Genomic DNA, 22,331 nt, shown 5'->3' on the forward strand with positions numbered 1-22,331 from the left:
ATATACTGTTACGAATAAAACTGTCTGTTTTATTACACAAATTTATTTCAGGTTGACCCAATAAATGCGCGCGCGCGCACACACACACACACACACACACACAGAGTATACACTATACCCACAAATCCTATTCAGCCACGAACAACCACACTCACTAATTGCTGGCTATGCTATTCACATAGCAGGTGGTCCGGCTCGTTTGTATTACCTGGGCTTTAATACTATTCGGAGACTTGCTTTTACTTTCACTTCTCAAGTCCAGCCATCCCATACTGCAAGTGTGTGCAGTCAGGTAAGTTTGAACACAGGACTACGGGCCACAGAACACATGATAACTGTTTGTTGGTTTGACTCCACTAATTTACACAGTCACATACAGTGAACAACTAAAGAGTGCTAGACAGCAGAACAGTTCTTCTAACCAAACAACTATTAACACTGTTCCAATCTATTTCTCTACTCTAAGGTAGTACACAGTCTTCCATTTCGCACGCCGTCTTCAGTCCAACCACTCACGGGACACACTGACACAACAGCCACAACTTCTCTTTTAGACCTCACTGGGATACAAGCGACAGCCAACACCTCCGTCGCCCTCAGCCCAGCCAGTCAACACCAACACACTGAGTCTCACACTGAGTCCAGTACTAACCAACAATGACTCCACCACAGAGTCCAACACTGACTGACTCCGCGGCTAACCTCCCTTTTTATAGCTCGGGTGATGTGGACCAGAATATTTGCGATGTGGATATAGGCGGAACATTCTCGCTGCATCTCCCAGAAATTTAGAGATAAACCAGCCGACAAGAACAATATATGGAAAGGCCGGCCCTAATCCACAAGTCGGCTGGGACAGGCATTGTCAATCGAGAGCAAAATGCCTTCGGAGCCAGTTTGCTCCCTGCTTTTGAGGAACGAGAGCACCTTAGCGAGCAAGTAGAGGAAGTGCATGATGTAATATGTACTGAAGGCCAGTGGCGTAAAGGCATGGCACATCTTTCTGGAGAAGTTCGATTGCGACACGATACGCGTGAACTCGTGTGACGTGACAGTAGTACATTTCTGCCTTTATTCTCGCATCACAAGGCGCTCAAGCCTAGTTATTAGATGTTGCATTTACTATGAAAGAAAGTTTAGCACAGCGTACACCATAGACACCAACAAGTTTCAAACCTTCCCGGAAAGAAGGGTATTTAATAGTTTAAGAAAATAACACAGAAAAATGTTTAATAAGTTATGCAATACCATATTGAATTACATTTAAAAATGTAATCTGCAGCACCATTATCCTTGTGTCATGCCAACACTTATGATAAATGTGAAGGCCGGGAAAGGAGAGCTTTGCTACAAGAACTTAAAAACATGTTTGAGGAGGTACGTAAATTTCATATTATCATACTCAACTCTTTTTATACAGTGAGTTTCTTTCATCAGTTGTATTATAAAGTTTGATAATTCCTCAGAGATGATTTATTTATGTACTTATGTACGTATTTATGTTGTATTTCATTATTCTTAAAAGGAGGATATGCATTCCAGTGAACCTGCTATTCGGGCCAGCTACAAGATTGCTTTGCAGAAAGGGCGTACTTTAAGACTTTTCAGTGAGGGTGCGTTTGTGAAAGTGTATACTTCTGCCTACTGAGGCAGTATGTCCAGAACAAGTGGTTGATTTTCAATCTACAATTATGCGACGAACAAAGGACCTTGCTAATGACATTCATAGGCAATTGTGTAGCAACACAAAGAATTTCATAGCATATTCACTGGCAATAGATGACAGCACGGATATAAATGACACATCCCAACTTGCTATTTTTATCTGACGCGTAAACAGTGACCTTGTGCCAATGAAACATACCACAACGAGTTTTGATATATTTGCAAGTCTCGAGGCAACAGTGGAGAGTTTCGGCCTTCCGTGGGAAAAACTAGTGCCCATAGCAACAAATGGGGCAGCTGCAAAGTGTGGGAAGAATACAGGAGTTGTAGGAAGTCTTCAAACCAAATTAAAAGAAATGAACATTCAAGATGATCCTCTGCCTGTGCACAGCATTATACACCAAGAAAACCTAAGTTCAAAGCAGATCCAATTTGGAACTGTCATGGATGTAGCTACTAAATGACTAACTTTATCAGATCAACGGGACTGAACCACAGAGAATTTCAAGTTTCTTCATGACACTGAAAGTGAATATGGTGATATTCTGTATTATACGAAGGTGGGGTGGTTAAATGTTTCACATCACACGCACAGTGAATCACTAGAACTGAACAATGGAAAATGGATACGAGATTTGGCATTTCTAGTAATTTCACCAGCCACCTTAATGATCCTAATTCCTCTCTAATCTTACCATTATTCACCTCTTTGACTGTGTTAAAGCTTTTAAGTACTACATTTTCCCACACTGACTGCAGAGTTATGTCTAGCCCCAAACTATTCCGATAAAACATTAGAGAAGATATAAAGAGATTTTAATGTCTCTATATGATGAATATGGGAGTAGGTTTCACGATATTGAGGCATGCGAAAAGATCTGCAGAGGTTCGCTACACCCTTCTCAGTGGATGCGCAAACTGTTAGACCAGAACTGCAGCTAGAGCTGATTGATTTACAGTGTGATACTCAAATGAATAATAAGTTTGCATACACAAACAGTTGGGCTGAATTTTACGTTCGTCTTCCATGGGAGAGATTTCCTAGATTGCACAAATTTAATGCACATATTTAGAGTGTATTCGGATCAACTTATTTATGTGAACAGGTGTTCTCATTAATGAAGATTTGTAAATCTAGACATAGAAGTAGGCTCAACGATGAAAACTTGAAATGTGCTTTGCGACTTGCCAGCACACAAAAAATAGTACCAAACATCGATACAATACTATCTAAATGAGCCCAAACGTCCCATGAAGAAGGAATACACCAGTGATGTGCTTCAGTTCGTGTGTTTAATTTGTTGTAATAGTCATGAATGTCATACAAATATTGAAATGTAAGTTAATGAGAATGCAAATCACACAAATTGTATTTTCTTTTGGTAAATGTACATGTCCCAAAACTTCAGTTAATTGTGAAAATGCATTTATTCAGGACATATTGCACACTGTTGTATATTCCTTTGTCAATGAGTAATTATTTTATCCTGTTATACTCTGTAATCTGTGTTCTGTTCATCTCACAAGCTCCATGCTCCAAATAATAATAATAATTATTACAGTGAAACCTCGATTCTCCGTTTTTCGAGGGACCATGAAAATAAAACGTACAACACGGGAAAACGGAAAATCCGGGATTGAATGAAAACCATCAACAATTTGGCTAAACATCACAAAAATGAAATATGTATAATTATAATCTTACAAAAACTCCTAAACCAAACCAAACTACAGCCCCATTGGGACTTTGCCTGCCAAGCGACCGCTGCTCAGCCCGAAGGCCTGCAGATTACGAGGGCGCATGGTCAGTGCGACGAATCCTCTCGGCCGATATTCCTGGCTCTGTAGATCGGGGTCGCCATCTCACCATTAGATAGCTCCACAACTAAAGGTAATCACATAGGCTGAGTGGACCTGGAACCAGACGTATAGGAGATCCTTCATAGTCCGACTCACTAGTCCCTGATTGGAATAACTTAACTGTCACAGTGAACGCATCTCTCCTCTACAAGGTATTTCACTTAAGATTTCCAACATATTTCATCATTATCATGCTATAAAAGTAATGTAATCCTTACTGAATTTCTACCGCTACACAGCTTGTAAAGAAGCATAAAATGCAACTAGCGTTAGCTGCTCCTTCAGATTCAAATTTACGAGAATATGCTTCGACGAGGAGGATATATAAGAGACAGTGAACAATGATAAAAGGACCCAGATGAGAAAAGAAAATTAGTGGATAAAGCGGAGAACCCATTCAAGGCATTAAACATCAGGGTACAGAGATTTAATAGACATATATTGATGGACGAATAGGAGATTTCACAGGAATACTGCAGGCAAGGAATATCCATGCACAACCTATGAACTGCCTGAAACAGTGGAGCTTTTCTTGGATGAAGTAGTATGGATTGCCATATATAATTGCAAAGATAATAAAACGTCGCCCTGACGAGATTTTCAACGAGCATATTAAGGTAGTATACACGCACTTTTTCTTGAGCCCGGAGCTCCCTAGTGCAACCTTTGAAACACAAACTATGAATCGCTTATTCATCGCTGTGTGGCATCTGGTGTACACTTTGCAAACTAGTACTGTTGTTGTTTACACAGCAAAGCCAAACTATATAATTCATGCTAGTAACAAGATTCGCATTGAGAAATGTTATATAATGTTAAATAATGTATGTGTGACACAATTGTTGACATAAGATAATAAATGTTTAGAAAATTCATATCGATCGATCATATTATCGATTCAATTCAGATTTCATTTCCATCCAGTTGGCAGTATAACCGGAACTGGCAGCACTCCCTCCTTGCTCCTCACCCCATAAAAATGGGGCTCAAGAAAAAGTGCGCATATAGTATTAACCCCAGCATTGGTAGCACTATTAAAAGACCTTTCCTTCTGGAAGAACAATATGGCTTTAGACGCGGTAGATCCACTCTTCAGGCTATCCAGTGTCTTCAGGAAGATGTAGAGACAGTCCCATCAAGGCCCAAGGGAAAACTAGGCCTACATGCCATCTTCATAGATTTCACAAAAGCATTCGATACTAAGCTTTTCAAACAGCTTGCTTTAGGTCACACCGACATAGATAAGTCTTATGGTGACAATGGGATAGGAAAGGCCTAACGAGTGGGAAGGAAGCGGCCGTGGCCTTAATTAAGGTACAGCCCCAGCATTTGCGTGGTGTGAAAATGGGAAACCACGGAAAACTATCTTCAGGGCTGCCGACAGTGGGGTTTGAACCCACCATCTCCCAGGTGCAAGCTCACAGCTGCGCACCCCTAACCGCACGGCCAACTCGCCTGGTGATAATAGAGAAATTGTAAACTCAGATCAGGGATAAGAATTTTCCATGCAGGATCATTAGGAACATTCTAAACAAAAATGTTATTGAAATCAATGATGGTCTCTCTCACTCAAAACCTGTAAGGCAGAATATCAGTATCCTGCAGGGTGACACTGGGTCTCCTTGAATTTATAATAGCCATAGCAGATGTTATCCAGACTGTGCACTTAGAAAATCCGCAAAGGCTGCGAAGGTATATCAATGCAGATGATATGGTGTTAACGTCAACATCACACAAAACCTTCAAAATCCTTCCATCAACTGACTGGGCGGAAAGAAATAAACTCCTTCTAAATGAGGGAAAAACCATGTCAATGTTCTTTAAAAGAGGTGGAAAACAGGCAGTCTTTCTATACAAGTGACGACAGGTATCTACCGTGATCAAGTTGAAATACCTAGTCATAACATTCCATAGTCCGCACACCTTTTATCGATATTACTTTGTATGGGGGTGAGGGGTAAGGAGAGAGCTCTCCCAGTTCCGGTTATACTGCCAACTGAATGGAAATGAAATCTGAATTGAATCGATAATATGATCAATCGATATGAATTTTCTAAACATTTAATATCTTACTCCAACAACAGTGTCACACATACATTATTTAACATTATATAACATTTCTCGATGCGAATCGTATTTTTAGCATGAATTCTATAGTTTAGCTTTGTTGTGTAAACAACAACAGTAGTAGTACGTAAAGTGTACGCCAGATGCCGCACAGCGATGCATAAGCGATTCATAGTTTGCCTTTCAAAGGTTGCCAATACAAATCTCGAAGATAACTGAGGTCAACCGATTCAGCACTAGGGTGTGCATGTATCACTAAAAGGTGTGGGTACGGTACTTACCCTACACATGAATAAAACCGTAAATGCACCAATACATCAATGAAAGATATAAAGCAGCTCAGCAAACTATCCCTCGAAACAGCTATTAAGCTGTTCAATTTCAAGGTTTTACCCGTCATTACACATGCTCTTCAAAACATTTGGATACATCTCACAAAGAAACAATTATTAGGCACTGAAAGGGTAAAATCAACTTTTCTCAAAAAAGGCCCATTGCTTGTCAAAATACATGCCATCCTGTCTTGTATACATGCTAGCCAGGGAATTACACTACACAGAGGAGCTTCAAGAGAATGCCCTGCAAGATTTATCTGGCAGAGAGGACTGAAACCTGGGATGACTTCTTTACCTCAGATGTGATGTTCATGCAATACTGGAAACAAGCAAATTACAAGCTGCAGCACACAAGGACTAGATTTGCAGTACATGGTTTCCGCCTATGCAGAAGATTAACGTTTCACCACCCTGATTCAGACTGTATATACTGTTGTGGGGAGTCATGTGATAGATACCATGCCATTTCCTGTAGACAAAGACATGAATCAATGACAGTTTTGTTTGACAGAATGATAAGACTTCCTTTGTATTTATCTGGACAGTGGCTCCAATTAAACTTTCATTCAATTGACTTACACAGTCACAACCCATATGTAAATTCTACACACATCATTTAGGTAAAAAAAATACAAGTCACTGACTTAGCATGGACTGTTACTAACGTGTGGCACTAGGGGCTCTGGTAAAGAACTAGGGGACTGGAAATAATATTGCATTGAAAATTACTGATGATGATGATGCTTGTTGTTTAAAGGGGCCTAACATCGAGGTCATCGGCCCCTAATGGTACGAAATGAGACGAAATGGAATGACAAATTAAAAGCCCAAAATTCTCCACTGACCAGAATTCAAAACATGAGGACGAAGAATGAGTGGATGGATATGAATTTAAAACAATCAGTGGATGCCACCCGCAATACCTTACATTCACAGAAACTGATGGAAAAACAATAAGATTACTGACCAAGGGACTGCTGCTAGAGCATAATACTGAATCGAGGATGCTTGCAGTCTAAAGGGGGTCCAAAATCGAAGTTATCGGCCCCTCATAATGGTACTTATCGCTAGGAAAGTAGAACCGTGGTATTTGTCATGTTGCGGTACTAATCAAAAGTAGCAGACTCTCGCGGTATTCCACACATTATGGTACTACTCACGGGTTATGAAATTCGGCATATAATACAGACCTATGGTTTTTCTCACATTGCGGCGCCATTTACAGGCAACGCAACCCTATGGTGTTCATCACATAAAGAGTACTAACCACAGGGACCTTCCTCTATCCCGTGGTGTTCCTCATATAGTGGGTTACTAATCACAGGCAAGGCAGAACCATGGTAGCTATCATCCCATGGTCCTGCTCATATGGTGGTATTAATCACAGGTACTCCAAAAGCCGATCGCACGGTGCTCCTGTGTGCTACTAATCACAAACCTATTTCGTACCTAATATAGTGGTACTACGCGCAAGTAAAAGCGACCCTTGGTGTTCTCCGCGTGGTGGTACTGATCACAAGTAGTTTCATAGTTCTAATACAATCATCCCTTGGTCGCCTCTCACGACAGGCAGGGGATACCGTGGGTGTATTATTCGTCTGCCTCACCCACCCATAGGGGATAGTGTGTTTGGTCCGCGAGAGGTATTTTATTTCCCTCAAGTCCGCCGGCAAGCCGGTTAGGACCCCCTATCCGCCACCTCTCCCCCTGCTACGCCTGCGTAGTAGGTTCGTGGTTGAAAATTACTCTCATTAATACTATTAGTATTTGCAGTCCCCTACTTCTTTATCACTGCCGCACTAGGGAGTAGCCCTACTAATACTTGGTCTCAAACTGTAACCACCTAACGAATGACATTCTAAAGCTTGGCCAGGTCAAGAGACAAATTCTGTTGTTTGCTCTTCAAACACAACAGAGTTAATAGTAGCACAAGATCTCACCAGTTATTTTGCATTCTATCATTTACTTTTTTTCATTGTTTTTTAAAAAATTACAGATAGTACTACAATACAAAATAAGAAACTGAGATTTGGACAACTCTCAGGATTCTATGCATATTTTTGTACAAAACAGAGGAAAGAAGCCTTTCACATTTTGAATTTCAAAGTATGATGTCAAACTAGGGTCTGATGGTATTTTTCTTTCTTAAACACCCGACTGCATAACACTTGAACTAGTATAAAAAGTCACACATAATACCTGTCACACGCACCATGTCATGCCACCAGTATTAATATTCATGATCAAGTTCTTAAAAACAGTACGATACTATTAAATGAGGCACCGGCAGTTAAAATTGGTGAAATTGTTAGGCCTGCCCTTTATTCATCTTTCCAGTTTTATCGCATTTATTTTATTCAAGCTATATATTTAATACATAATATGTATTTGTATAAAATAGACCAGGAAATGAACATCGAAGTTTCCAAGGGCTTGTAAAAGGTATTATCCACATGTTTATCACTAGTATTCTATGCTTACAACTGTCTCAAATGAAGATTTGCTGTAAAGAAGAAAACCCCCATTCACGTGATGGGTTTGGTAAGATTTCAGCAATATTTAGAACGAATATACTCGACTTTAGTGTTTGTTACGCGATGGACTGAACATTGTGCTTTCGTGCTTTGCACTATTGACATTTTTCCACAAGCAACTAGACACGTATTATACTAGTTACAATTTCACAAACCTGAAACCTCTGCTTCTGCGTTTCAACTTCTATGAATTGAAGTATTTGTGGATCAATATTGTTCTCCTCAACATTCATACTGCATGGGAATATAAATTCCGACAAATCGCCGAGTCACCTTAAAATATCAAAACTATGATAATATTCATTAGAACAAGAGAGTAGTGTGTCAGTTTTACCACCAATATTTTATAGTGAACAACACTTATCACACCTTAAAAAGTTCACCACGTTTAACTCCGCGAAAGCGCCCCTCTAATATCTTCTTTAGAGTTATCGTGAAGTTTGAAGAAAATTGCTCATAAAAGAGAAATACGAGTTCTTTGAGAAGAGCGACCTCCACATTGTCAGTTGTTTAAGTTGCCTATTTTTAAATGCCAACTTTCTTTCAGGAGATTTTTCTATAAATATCCTTTTCTGAATGTATACCGAGAAAATAAAATTCTTAATTGTTTTAACAATCTGTACATTCATTTAATGGGCGTGAGCATGATGAAATGGAAATAATATACAAAGGAAGCGTGAGTGGTTGACCTACTGTACAGCACTGGCATTCTCATTGTGTTTTGTTTTAGTCAAGAGACCAATCATCATCATTCGGTGGGTGCTCCCGAAAATAGAGTTTGTTAGGCTCAGCTGTATCGTTATGTTCGTATTTCGTGTGGGTGTGCCGTATTTACACTTAATACAAACGGAATCTAGAAACATATAGAAATATATAAATGCTGTAGTGTTTATTTACGGAAGCAGTTTTATGTATTCTTTTCAAGTTTTTGAGTTAATCTGTTCGTAGTACAGAAGTGACGAAGAATGCATTGTTTATAACCTACAAATAACGAAGTTAATGTTCAGAGAAAATAATCGGGCCATAAAATGTATATACTCTTATGTGTGATTATTGAACGGTGTTAATCGTTTACTTATGTGACCTATGAACTATTTTATAATTATGATTTACAAAATTTCAAGACTGTGGACTTGGCCTATTGCGCCCAGCCACATACTTTCGGTTTGCAATTGTAAACCTTGACAGTTATTCCATCGCTAGTGCTGGGTAAATTAAGCCTAGTAATGGAACTCAAAGTCTGGGTCGAAGGAATTCAACGAATCGTTTGTGGAGTCACCGATAATACTACTTGTCAGGTATGTAGCACACCCAAACCTACTTCGAGGAAATAATAATAATAAAAAATACCACACACACTTAGTACTTAAGGGTATATTTATTTTGTTATTCTGTGTCTATTTAAAAAGATCTGTGTTGATATTTTCATTGAATCTTTCCTTTTTTTGGTCTGTCATAACATGAACTATAGTGTAAGTGTGTCATAAAGTATTTAAAAATAAATAATTTTTGCACAGAAAAACATATTTTTATTAAACTTTATTAACATTGAAATTTTCTCTAATCAAGATTACATTTTTAAGAATTTGTGAGGAAAGGGAGGGGAGGAATATCACCACCTTATTCCCAATTAAATTTGGTGTACGATTTCTTCTTGAAGAAATATTCCATGATATTTTACTATAACTGAAATGTAATTTTCTCACTAATTATCCTAAAGCAGCTCCTAAAATAAGGGAAAACAAAGCTATGGTTTTAATTATTAGTACACACCACACAAATATGCATGAAAGTTTTACAATATTCCAGTAGAGATTTTGTTCACTTGGTACATATGCTAAAATGGTAATGTTCATATGGGCTTTTCCATAACACACACACACACACACACACACACACACACGGCTCGTGATAACCCGACCACATGAATAGTTTATGATGAAAGCCGTGTACTGCCAACCAGTTCAAGGCACTTCTTATGTTTTTATTTGGTCCAGTTTCGATTGAGCATAGCATCTGTTGAGCAAATGTCTAGATAGATTTCTAATAGTTTCCATTGTGTTAACCGAAGGAGTTCTCTTTCCATCCTTGTACATGGACGTTGTTTTATCTATGACTGGGATTGTCACTCGCCCCGTTGCGTACGCTGCAAGCTTATCTCTTGTCAAGCACATTGCTCTAATGCGCCTCTCGGTGCCACAAGTTCTCCCCGTTGCAGTCTGCTGAGTGTTTTATCAGCGTAAGGTTCAGTTTAGTCAAGTGTTCACATGTTTAGTACTCACTGTGGTGTTCCAATGCCATGTTCATTACGTGAGCATGTGTATACCGTTATACATAACACGTTCATAAAGTACAGGAAATCTTGTTCAAAAACACACTGTGACTCAGCGCTGGGCAAGTGCTGGCCGCATTACGACAAAGTGCTTGACGGGAATTAGGCTTGCAGTGCAGGCAACCAGGCGAGTGACAATCCCCAACATAAATAAAACAGTGTCCCTGCAGATGGGAGCTGCAGTCTGGTTTTCAAATCGTCCAGTAGAAAAGTCTCTGAAGCTAGTTCGTACACCAGTCTTCAGGGATACATATTGGAGATCCCAAGCGTTCCTTTAAGGAATCTAGCTTTAACATTTTCAATAGCTTGTAGGTCAGATATAGTTAGATGAGTTCCAGTGCATGTGTTAGCATTGGAAGGAACTTAGGATAAAATAAGGCCATGGCCATGCTTAAGACAGTCTAGTGGGTTTCCTGTGTTGTAAATACTTCTGATGGCTGCCAAAAATCTCTCCATTATACAGCTCCTGAAGGAGATAGCTGAGGGTTGAAATGTGATGCCCAGGTATTTGAACGAATTCTCAATTTCAAGGTCCTCACCGTCACAGTTTATTCTGTCATACAATGTGATTCTTCCCCTCAGAATACCATCTGAACTGTTCTATTTTTATTAATTGCAAGGCTGTTGTCAATGGCATAGTTCTAAAGTTTGTCTATTGCATTTTCTAGGTCTTCCCTGTTGCTTGATCTCATGACAGTATTGGCTGTGTATAAATACATATGAACAGCAGCGTTGTAGATGATCGCTGTGATATCTGTCATTGCTATGTTAAACAGGAGAGGGCTTAGTGGGTAACATTGCAGGACTCCATTACTATTGAGTTATGGCATCTGATGATGATTTGCCATCATGGACTATAACTTGCTTTTGTAGGCAAGAATACTTTTGATGCTCTTGTCTAATCAAGGCCCTTCTCATGTCAGTATTTGGTCCAGTTCAAGATCTTGTCTAATCATGTCTGCCAATTTAGTAAGGAGCATTTCTCTATTCGTAAAATTGACAAAGACTGCATAGAATTTCCTTTATGGGTGAAGTAATGTGTCTTGTATATTGTCAAGGAGGTTATTCACTTCATGTAAGATTCAATTTCCATTCATGAAACCAAACTGCTGTTCAGGGAACGTCTGTCCAGCTCTGCAGTAGGGCTTAAGTCTTTCTCGAGGATCTTGGTGAAAATCTTATCTCTATCAATCAACCAATACTGATCTGCATTTAGGGCAGTTGCCCAGGTGGCAGATTCCCTGTCTGTTGTTTTCCTAGCCTTTTCTTAATTGATCGCAAAGAAATTTGAAATTTATTGAACATTTCCCTTGGCAAGTTATTCCAATCCATAACTCCCCTACGTATAAACAAATATTTGCCCCAATTTGTCCTCTTGAATTCCAGCTTTATCTTCATATTTTGATCTTTCATACTTTTAAAAGACATCACTCAAACATATTCGTTTACTGACAAATGCAAAGAGGATTACGATATTCGTCTAGTGATGTCATTCCACGCCATCTCTCCACTGACAGCTCGGAACATACCACTTAGTTGAGCAGCTCGTCTCCTTTCTCCCAAGTCTTCCCAGCCCAAACTTTGCAACATATTTGTAACGCTACTCTTTTGTCGGAAATATTTCTGAAAAAATCGAGATGCTTTTCTTTGGATTTTTTCCAGTTCTTGAATCAAGTAATCCTGGTGAAGGTCCCATACATTGGAACCATACTCTAGTTGGGCTCTTATCAGAGACTTATATGCCCTCTCCTTTACTGATTACTACAACCCCTAAATACCCTCGTAACCATGTGCAGAGATCTGTACCCTTTATTAACAGTCATATTTATGTGATCAACCCAGTGAAGATATTTTCTTATATTAACACCTAGGTACTTACGATGATCCCCAAAAGGAACTTTCACCCCATCAACGCAGTAATTAAAACTGAGAGGACTTTTCCTATTTGTGAAACTCGCAACCTAACTTCTAACCCTGTTTATCATCATATCATTGCCTACTGTCCATCTCATAACATTATCGAGGTCATTTTGCAGTTGCTCACAATCTTGTAACTTATTTATTACTCTGTACAAAATAACATCATCTGCAAACAGCCGTATCTCTGATTTCACTTCTTTACACATATCATTGATAAGGTCCAATAATACTGCCTTGAGGAATTCCCCTCTTATTACAGGGTCAGATAAAATCTTCGCCTACTCTAATTCTCTGAGTTATATTTTCTAGAAATGGGCCTATTGCCACCCATTCAGTCACTCTTTTTTCTAGTCCAATAGCACTCATTTTTCCCAGTAGTCTCCCATGATCTACCCTATCAAATGCCTTAGATAGGTCAATCGCAATATAGTCCATTTGACCTGAATCCAGAATATCTGCTATATCTTGCTGGAATCCTACAAGTTGAGCTTCAGTGGAATAACCTTTCCTGAACCCAAACTGCCTTCTGTCAAACCAGTTATTAATTTTGCTAACATGTCTAATATAATCATAAAGAATGCTTTCTCAAAGCTTACATGCAATGCATGTCAAACTGACTGACCTGTAATTTTCAGCTTTATATCTATCACCCTTTCCTTTATACACATCATCATCATCATAGGCATTTATTCATCAACGAATATATAGTAAATAAATACAATGTCATTTGGACGTACTAATTGTGTCGTCTCAAATGGCTGAACAGTCCGATTCTGGATGCAGCGATTTTATTGCAGTGACAGCACACATTAGTTTTTGCAGCAGATGGTTGTGCAAGAACCCCATCCCTCGCATTCGCTCGTTCTTTCCTGCGGTTCCTCCTCTTAGCTTCTAATCTTCTATCTTTTTCTAGATGTTCAACTCCATTGTATACAATGCTACGCCATTAGGGCCTATCCTTGGCTGTAGTTTCCCAGTTGACCGTATCAGTATGACACATTTTGAGATCACACTTTAGTACATCCTTATATCGTTTAAGCTGCCCTCCATGGTTACGCTGGCCATTCTTTAGTTGGGAGTATATGATTTTCTTTGGCAGGGGTGTATCTGGCATGCGGACGATATGACCAGCCCAGCATAGCTGATGCCTGACTCTCTTTGCCTCCATGCTTGTAGTGTTGGCTTCCTTGAGGATTTTATTATTATTATTATTATTATTAATTATATACAGTCGTATCAGCACACACTATGTTAAAATTATATGTATTATTTTCATACTTTTACACTTGTTTTTTCTTTTTCTTATTTTACAGTTGATGTCAACAAGGCTACATTTCAAACTCATTTTAACTAATTTTGACGACACAACTCATGTGGAATTAAATTTAAATTTTAACACTAATGATGGACCTTAGTGTCCGAAAACCGGTTATGTTTTAAAAAAGCGTGTGCTGATACGACTGTATATAATTAATAATAATAATAAGTAGAAGAAGAAAATAACTACATCAGCACTGTTAATAAGAAATGGCTTTGATATTTTATAATGATTATAATTCCTTGAGGATACTAATGTTTGTTTGATGATCTTGCCATTTAACTTTCAGTATTCTCCGCAAGCATCGTTGATGGTATTTTTCCAGGCATTTTAGGTTTCTCCTGTAAATTGTCCAGGTTTCGCAACCATATATAAGAGTAGGAATTACCGGCAACAGCATTGTAAACGTACAGTTTGGTACTCACACTGATATCATGATTGTCAAACACTCTTCTTAGGAGACGACCGAAAGCCGCACTAGCACATCTTAAACGATATTTGATTTCTGCATCAATGTTTGCACATGTTGGGCGATGGCTTCCAAGGTAAGGAAAATTATTTATGTTCTGCAGAAACTGGCCATTGATTGTGATATTCGGCATTCTGTTATTGGAATTTGGTGCCAGCTGGTAAAGGATCTTAGTCTTATTAATATTAATTTCCAGTCTCATACTTTCATATGCTTGATTAAAAGCATTGAGGATTGATTGCAGATCTTCCTCTGTGTTGGCTAAAATAACATTGTCATCTGCGTACTGAAGCTCTATAACTGACACTGAGGACACACTGGTCTTAGCTCGCAGTCTGTTAATATTAAACAGATTTCCGTCAGTTCTATACAAAAGTTCTACACCTGATGGCAGTTTATCATCCACTAGGTGTAGTATAGTTCCAACAAATAGTGAGAAGAATGTTGGAGCAATTATACAACCTTGCTTGACTCCAGTAGAATTATGGAAGGGGTCTCCTGGTCTTGTATTAGAATGAACAGTAGCAAACATGTTGTGCAAACAGTTATCAAATAAGTACTTCAGATTTAGTACTGTATCCCAACCCATTGCCTTTAGTATATCCCCAGAAATCTTATCAATTCCAGCTGCTTTTCTAGTTTTCAACTTTTGTATCTTACTGTAAATTTCATTATCATAGGTAAATTTTAATACTTCTTTAGTATTAGTCACTTCCTCTCTGGACATTATCCTTGAAACCAACAATCTTGACATACTGCTGATTGAATACTTACCTTTTGAAGATCCTCACATACACACTCCCCTTTTTCATTAATGATTCCTGGAACGTCCTTCTTGGAATCTGTTTCTGCCTTAAAGTACTTATAAACACCCATCCATTTTTCACTAAAATTGATATGACCACCAATTATGCTTGCCATCATGTTATCCTTAGCTGTTTCTTTCCAAAATACAATTTCCTAGTCAGTTCCTTCAATTTCTCCTTACTTCCACAGCCATTTCTATTTCTTTCCAACCTGCACTTCCTTCTTAGTCTCTTTACTTCTCTGTTATAATATAGTGGGTTTTTACCGTTCCTTACCACCTTTAAATGTACAAACCTATTTTCACATTCCTCAACAATTGCTTTAAACCCATCCCAGAATCTGTTAACATTTTTATTTACCGTTTTCCTTTAATCATAGTTACTTTTTAAAAACTCCCTCATGTCTGTTTTATCAGCCATATGGTACTGCCTAATAGTCCTAATTTTAATACCTTCCTTTCTTTCACATTGATTTTTAACTATGACAAAAACAGTTTTGTGATCGCTAATACTATCTATTACTTCGGTTTTTCTATAGAGCTCATCTGGTTTTACCAGCACCACATCCAAAATATTCTTCCCTCTAGTTGGTTCCATCACTTTCTGAATCAGCTGCCCTTCCCGTATTAACTTATTTGTCATTTGTTGTTCATGCTTCCTGTCGTTTGCATTACCTTCCCAATTGACATTTGGTAAATTGAGATCACCTGCTACTATCACATTCCTTTCCATATCGTTTCCAACATAGCTGATTGTCTTATCAAATAATTCTGAATCAGCATCAGCGCTACCCTTTCCCGGTTTGTACGCTCCAATGACATCAAGTTTCCTATTATCTTTAGAGATGAGCCTTACAGCTAGAATTTCATGTTTGTCATCTTTAACTTTTTCATAGCTTACAAATTCTTCTGAAGTGTAAAAGAGAACCACAAGTCCTAATTTTGTCACAAGTAAATAATATATATGTTCACTATCTACATGGTTATCAATATTTACAAAACATACAATTATTTATTTCACCCATGTACACTGGAAGCAAAATACAGGGTCTTTATTTATGCTTGGCAGGGACTTTCTAGCTCGACCTTGACCGCCAGTGACGGTTCAGTTGCCGGCTACCGCTCGTGGTTATGTACGGCAGAATATGGTACTCAAAATCATTATCATGCATTTTACTCAACCTTGTTTACAGTTTATGCTCAAAAATCATTATGATGCATTTTACTCACCATTTTTACAGTTTATGCTGAAAATGTTCCCCAAACATAATTGGCATCTCCTAATGAAGTTTTCGGTTACTCTACCACGCTCTTCAGCACTGATGGATGCAATTGCAGCTCTTATATTGTCTTTAAGTTCATCTAGTGTGTGACTGTTGATCCCATAAACTACATTTGAGTCGTATGCGCGAACAAACGTCTACGTTACATTCCCTACATATTTAGAAAAAATGGCAGTAAAGATGATTGTTGACCGCGGGACATTGCTACGCAAGAGAATGTAACATAGATTTTTGCCCTTAAACCAACAGGTTAGAAGTGCACGCGCTCACTCTTTCGCACATAATGGATGCATACAGAGAAGAATAGTATTATTTTAATATTTTAGCCTAATTGTAATGATTTGGTGCATACAAATACTGTTCCATTAAATATAAAACGTAATTGAACTCGCTTCTTTACAGTGGTTAAGATTATTGTCGAGCGCTCGCGTGGGAAACGATGTAACATAGACTTTTGTTCCATTATTTTTAAAGTGCATTTCTCTTCACAATTTCCGGAATATTATAGCCATCTGTTGAGATATGCTCAAACTACCTGCAAATACAGATGGAGGACACATCATAGATGTTTGTTCCGTGAACATCTCAAATTCCACAGAAATGTAACATAGACGTTTGTTCACACATACGACTAATTTTTTAATATTCCCCCACAAATAAAAATCACATGCCGTTAAATCTGGGCTACGAGGGGGCCACAGATTTTTACTTATGATCCTCGTATCAAACGCGTTTCAGTAAGGAGATAACGACCTTTATGTCTATTTTTATTGTTTACTGAACCTGTACGTTTGAATCTCTTGGCCAGTTGTTTTATTGTCCGATTGATAGGAATAGGTCTCCCTGAAAATTTCGCTCAAAACTTTTGTCTTGTCCTAGCGCACGATTTTCTGCACTTAATGTAAGTATTGTGCAGATATACACGTTCACGTAACAAATATTTCACATACATTACAGCACTATACACAATCACAATAAAACACTATACAATACGAGATACAGTACGCAGTAGCTTCATTGAACACCCTACTATCTCGGAGCTCAGCTCTCGGCTACTGCAGAAGTGCCGGAAACCGCGCGCGCCAGCGGTCGGTGGCGGCCAAGGTCGAGCAAGAAAGTCCCTGCCAAGCATAAATAAAGACCCTGTATCATGACTTTCTGCATTTCCAGTGGATTGTCATGACGTGTACTTATTAGCAATTGAATAGATTTTAGAACCCTGTTAGTAACTGAGTAGCTAATTTTGATCTGTAACCAAGATAATCAGTATTTAATGATGTATTATTACTAGGTTGGGTTTAAGAACATTTTTCAGAGACATTTTCAGTATACAGAATAGAAGTTCATTTTATAAAACTTCGTACTGAAACTATGAGGCTATTAAAATAATTTAAAAGTTCAACCTGCTATTTCTGTCTGACTCCTTGGCCGAATGGTCAGCATACGATAGTGGTCTTCAGTTCAGAAGGCTCTGGGTTTGATTCCTGGCCGGGCCATGGATTTTAGCCACATTTGGTTAATTTCTCTAACTCAGGGGTGGAGTGTTTATGATCGTCTTAATACACATTTACATATAGTGCACTAAACTATTAACCACTATAGAAACACACACGATAGCGAATACATCCTGCCACATAGGGTTGCCGCCAGGAAGGGTATCCGGCCGGAAAATTTCACTTAATCCCTGTTTGGGAAGAGGCCAGGAAAGAACTAATACGGAGCTGATCTACTGTTTCTCGGTTTCATTATTATTATTATTATTTTTTTTTTTTTTGCTAGTTGTTTTACGTCGCACTGACACAGATAGGTCTTATGGCTACGATGGGATAGGAAAGGGCTACGAGTGGGAAGGAAGCGGCCGTGGCCTTAATTAAGGTACAGCCCCAGCATTTGCCTGGTGTGAAAATGGGAAACCATGGAAAGGTTTCATTATTATTTATTTACCAAAAAATTTTGATGCATTTTACAGTAGGCATCTTCTTCTTTTTTTCTTCATGGGGCCCCCAAATATTAGTTCCTAATTAGCATCGACCTCTAAGATCTTTTGCTGCCATGTTTTTTCCTTCATTCCCACCTAGATATACCGGCTCTCTTCACAAAGCTGCAGGTTGTTATTGTTGGGTCTTCTTGGACTTTTTCTCTCTCTTCACCTGGTTGTCCTAAAATGGAGAGTCTGATTCTACCCCGTGCCTCACATTCGAAAAGTGTGTTCAGCTGATTCCTCTGATTCATTTTCTACATATATTGTCTCTTATTACTCCAATTCTGTGTAGGTGTTTTTTCAGATGGCATTGTCCTGTCAACAGTCCTACTACCCATCTTATATTTTCTCTGTTGAGTTTCAACAGTTCTTTAGTATGCTTCTTGTTTGGTCCTTTTATCAGTTCCTTTGCAAGCCTGCATCCTGGAGTATTTTTCCAGTTCTCCATTTGTTCCTTTTCTACCCATTTTCCTATGTAGTGTCGGGCTTGTCCATAGGAAATCCCACGTATAGGTTCTGGGTCTACAAAATATGTTTTTGCCCCTTTCCTGCCCAGTTTATCTGCCTTTTCATTTCCTTCTATACCTGCATGCCCTGGTACCCATATTATTTTGACAATGTTGTACTTTGAGAGCTTCAGGAGAAGTGAATGGCAATACCAGACAAATCTGGATATTATCCGGACTGCTTCTAGTGCCTTAATGAAAATGAAAATGTTCTTATTCCTATAGTTAGTTAATTTTCAGATTTTCTTCAATACATGTTATGATTGCTGACACTTCAGCTTGAAAGACTGTAGTGTGTTTGCCCAGGCTCATCTGGATTTATCTCTCAGGTCTTCCCCCGTTGATCCCTCCTCCTGTGCCATCCACAGTCTTTGAGCCATCAGTCCACCACACTATATCTTCTTTTTCAGTATTCCATTTGTTGATATCCCAGTCTTCTTTTTCTTTTTTTTCTGGGTCTCAAATGGTTTTTCAAATTTGTACTTTGGTATCATATGATCTGTTAATTTTACAGTGTCCTAGATTGGTCTTTGAGCATTCCAGCACTCTGATTGTGCCAATGTATATGAACTCATTCTAGGCTGTCCTTTTATAAAATTACATAGTGATGGGAGGTCTAGTACAGTAAAGTATTCAAGGTTTCTGTCGGCGTAGTTCTCATATCCCCAGTTATGGCTATGCATGCCATTCTCTGTAGTCTATCCAATCTACTTCTGACTTTTCCTTGACTTACTTTCTGCCACCAGATGATTGCAGCATAGGCCATCAACGGTCTAATGATCATTACGTATAGGCTATCCACATTACCATTGATGGTCTTAGGCCCCATGTCTTCCCGACAGCTCTTTTACGTGCATACAGCAAGTTCTTGGCGCGGCTTATGTTCCTTTCTATATGTGGATTCCAGATTAGATTTTTATCTAACACTGCACCTAGGTGCAATCCCTGTTCTTCCATATATATATTTTGTCCAAATAGCTTCAGTGATCTCTTTCCGTACAATTATCTCCTCCTTGTAGAAGGGACCAGAGTTGCCATTTAAGAGGCCTTTCTCATGGACAGTTGAGATTTCCTTCTGATGACGCAGAGCACAGTTCTCCGCGAAACGTAAAGAATTTCATCTTATTTTCTTGACACGGCATATGCCCAAAAGCCTATACACTATCACGGGACCAGAATTATCTTGTTCGGGTTGGCTGATAGTTGTTCTTTCCGACACCAATTCTCCACAAGGTTAAGTGATCTTTGCATGAGGTTCTGGATAACACTCATCATCTTACCTCGTACCACAATCACTAGGTCATCCGCTTATCCTTGTGTATAAAAATCCTGTTCGTTGAGCATAGCTATGATTTTGTTCACCACGAGATTCCATAGCAGAGGCGAAAGAACTTCTCCCTGAGCACAACCTCGGGTGGCCCTAACTGTTTCTTCAAACAGGGTTGCTTTTATCTTCCTTCCATCTAACATGGATTTAATCCATTTGACAACGGTTTTACTCACCTTGCTCTTTTCCAATGCTTTGATCATAGAGTCATAGGTTGTATTGCTGAAGGCTCCTTCTATATCTAAAAATGCTGCCAGTGCAATTTTTTATATTCTAGGCTTTCTTCTAGTTTACAAACCAACTGGTGGAGTGCTGCTTCAGTGGATCTGTCAGGTCTATATACGAACTGATTTTCATGTAACGTTGAGTTCAGTTGCACCCTTTTTCTGATATATTTATCCAGAATTTTCTCCATTGCTTTCAGCATGAAGGAGGTTAAACATAATGGTCTGTATGCTTTGGCTTGGTCATAATTTGCCCTTCCAGGCTTAGGTATGAATACTGGTTTAGCTTCAGACCGTGATTTCAGCACGTACCCTAAAGCTAGACTAGCTCTGAAAAGGTCCGTCAGGGCATTGACGAGTATCTCCCGTCCTTCTTGTAGGAGTATCGGAAGTATCTCATCTGGCCCCGGAGCCTGTATAGGATGAAACGCGTCGATTGCCCATTTTACATGGTTATGGTTTATTATTCTGTTGGCACAGTTTTAGTCTGCTCTTTGAGCTTCGGTCTCTGTACCAACTGTTTCTTCTTCTGTCATCTCAGCCTCAGGAAAATGACACGCTATTAGTATCTCCAGCGTGTCCCTCCCTGCCTGAGTAAATGACCCATCTGGTTTCTCCAGTGGGCCTGGGGGAATGTTTTCATTCCCCTTCCTGAAGGTGATGGTTAAAAGGGGGAATATTATTAGGAGATGTAGAGATGTGGCCTCCTGGCTAAGGAGTGTAGTCCGTTCTGTGCTTTATTATGCTGTGTTTACAGATACATATACATTTGGGTTTACAGATACAGATTTAACATACAATTATTGTTGAGGTTAGCATTATACAATTATTGGTACATATTATTTTGAACTTCCTCTTCGAACCATGTGACCTTGCCGCAGTGGGGAGGCTTGCGTGTCCCAATGATGCAGATAGCCGAGCTGCAGGTGCAACCATATCGGATGGGTATCTGTTGAGAGACCAGACTAACGAATGGTTCATCGAAAGTGGGGTAGCAGCCTTTCGATAGTTGCTCGGGCGGCAGTCTAGATGATTGACTGATACGGCCTTGTAATAATACTCAACATGGCTTAGCTGTGGGTGGGGACTACACGAGAGGGGCCGATCATCAGGAAGATGGATACTGACACACTGTGAGTCAAAGCGTGGAATGTTAGAAGTTTGAATCATTGTGGTAGGTTAGAGAACCTGAAAAGGGAGATGGATAGGCTAAAGTTAGATGTAGTTGGTATAAGTGAAGTACGTTGGCAGGAAGAACAAGATTTTTGGTCAGGTGACTACCGAATTATCAACACAAAATCAAACAAGGGAAATGCAGGAGTTGGTTTAATAATGAATAAGAAAATAGGGCAGCAGGTAAGCTACTACGACCAGCATAGTGAAAGAATTATTGTCGTCAAGATAGACACCAAACCAATGCCCACCACAATAGTGCAGGTCTATATGCCTACTAGTTCAGCGGATGATGAAGAAATCGAAAGAATGTATGAGGAGATAGAAGATTTAATACAATATGTAAAAGGTGACGAGAATCTAATTGTGATGGGAGACTGGAATGCAGTGGTAGGCCAAGGAAGAGAAGGTAATACAGTAGGAGAAATTTGGATTGGGACAAAGGAACGAAAGAGGAAGTCGGCTGGTTGAATTCTGCACTGATCATAATTTAGTCCTTGCCAATACTTGGTTCAAACACCACAAACGACGG

The 22,331-nt window shown here is 39.1% G+C and overlaps 1 protein-coding gene across 3 annotated transcripts in view; it reads left to right on the forward strand.

The window, feature by feature from the left end:
* Nucleotides 1–9,204: 9,204 nt before the first annotated feature.
* Nucleotides 9,205–22,331, forward strand: part of RASSF8 (ras association domain-containing protein 8) — a 280,866-nt gene continuing 267,739 nt past the window's right edge. For all 3 annotated transcript variants that reach the window (XM_067142793.2, XM_067142794.2, XM_067142795.2), the window contains exon 1: nt 9,205–9,759. In XM_067142793.2, the coding sequence (XP_066998894.1) occupies nt 9,688–9,759 (72 nt within the window). In that variant the 5' untranslated portion in view covers nt 9,205–9,687. The remainder of the gene's footprint in view (nt 9,760–22,331) is intronic.

This window comes from Anabrus simplex, chromosome 3 (assembly GCF_040414725.1).
Source record: "Anabrus simplex isolate iqAnaSimp1 chromosome 3, ASM4041472v1, whole genome shotgun sequence".
Taxonomy (NCBI): domain Eukaryota; kingdom Metazoa; phylum Arthropoda; class Insecta; order Orthoptera; family Tettigoniidae; genus Anabrus; species Anabrus simplex.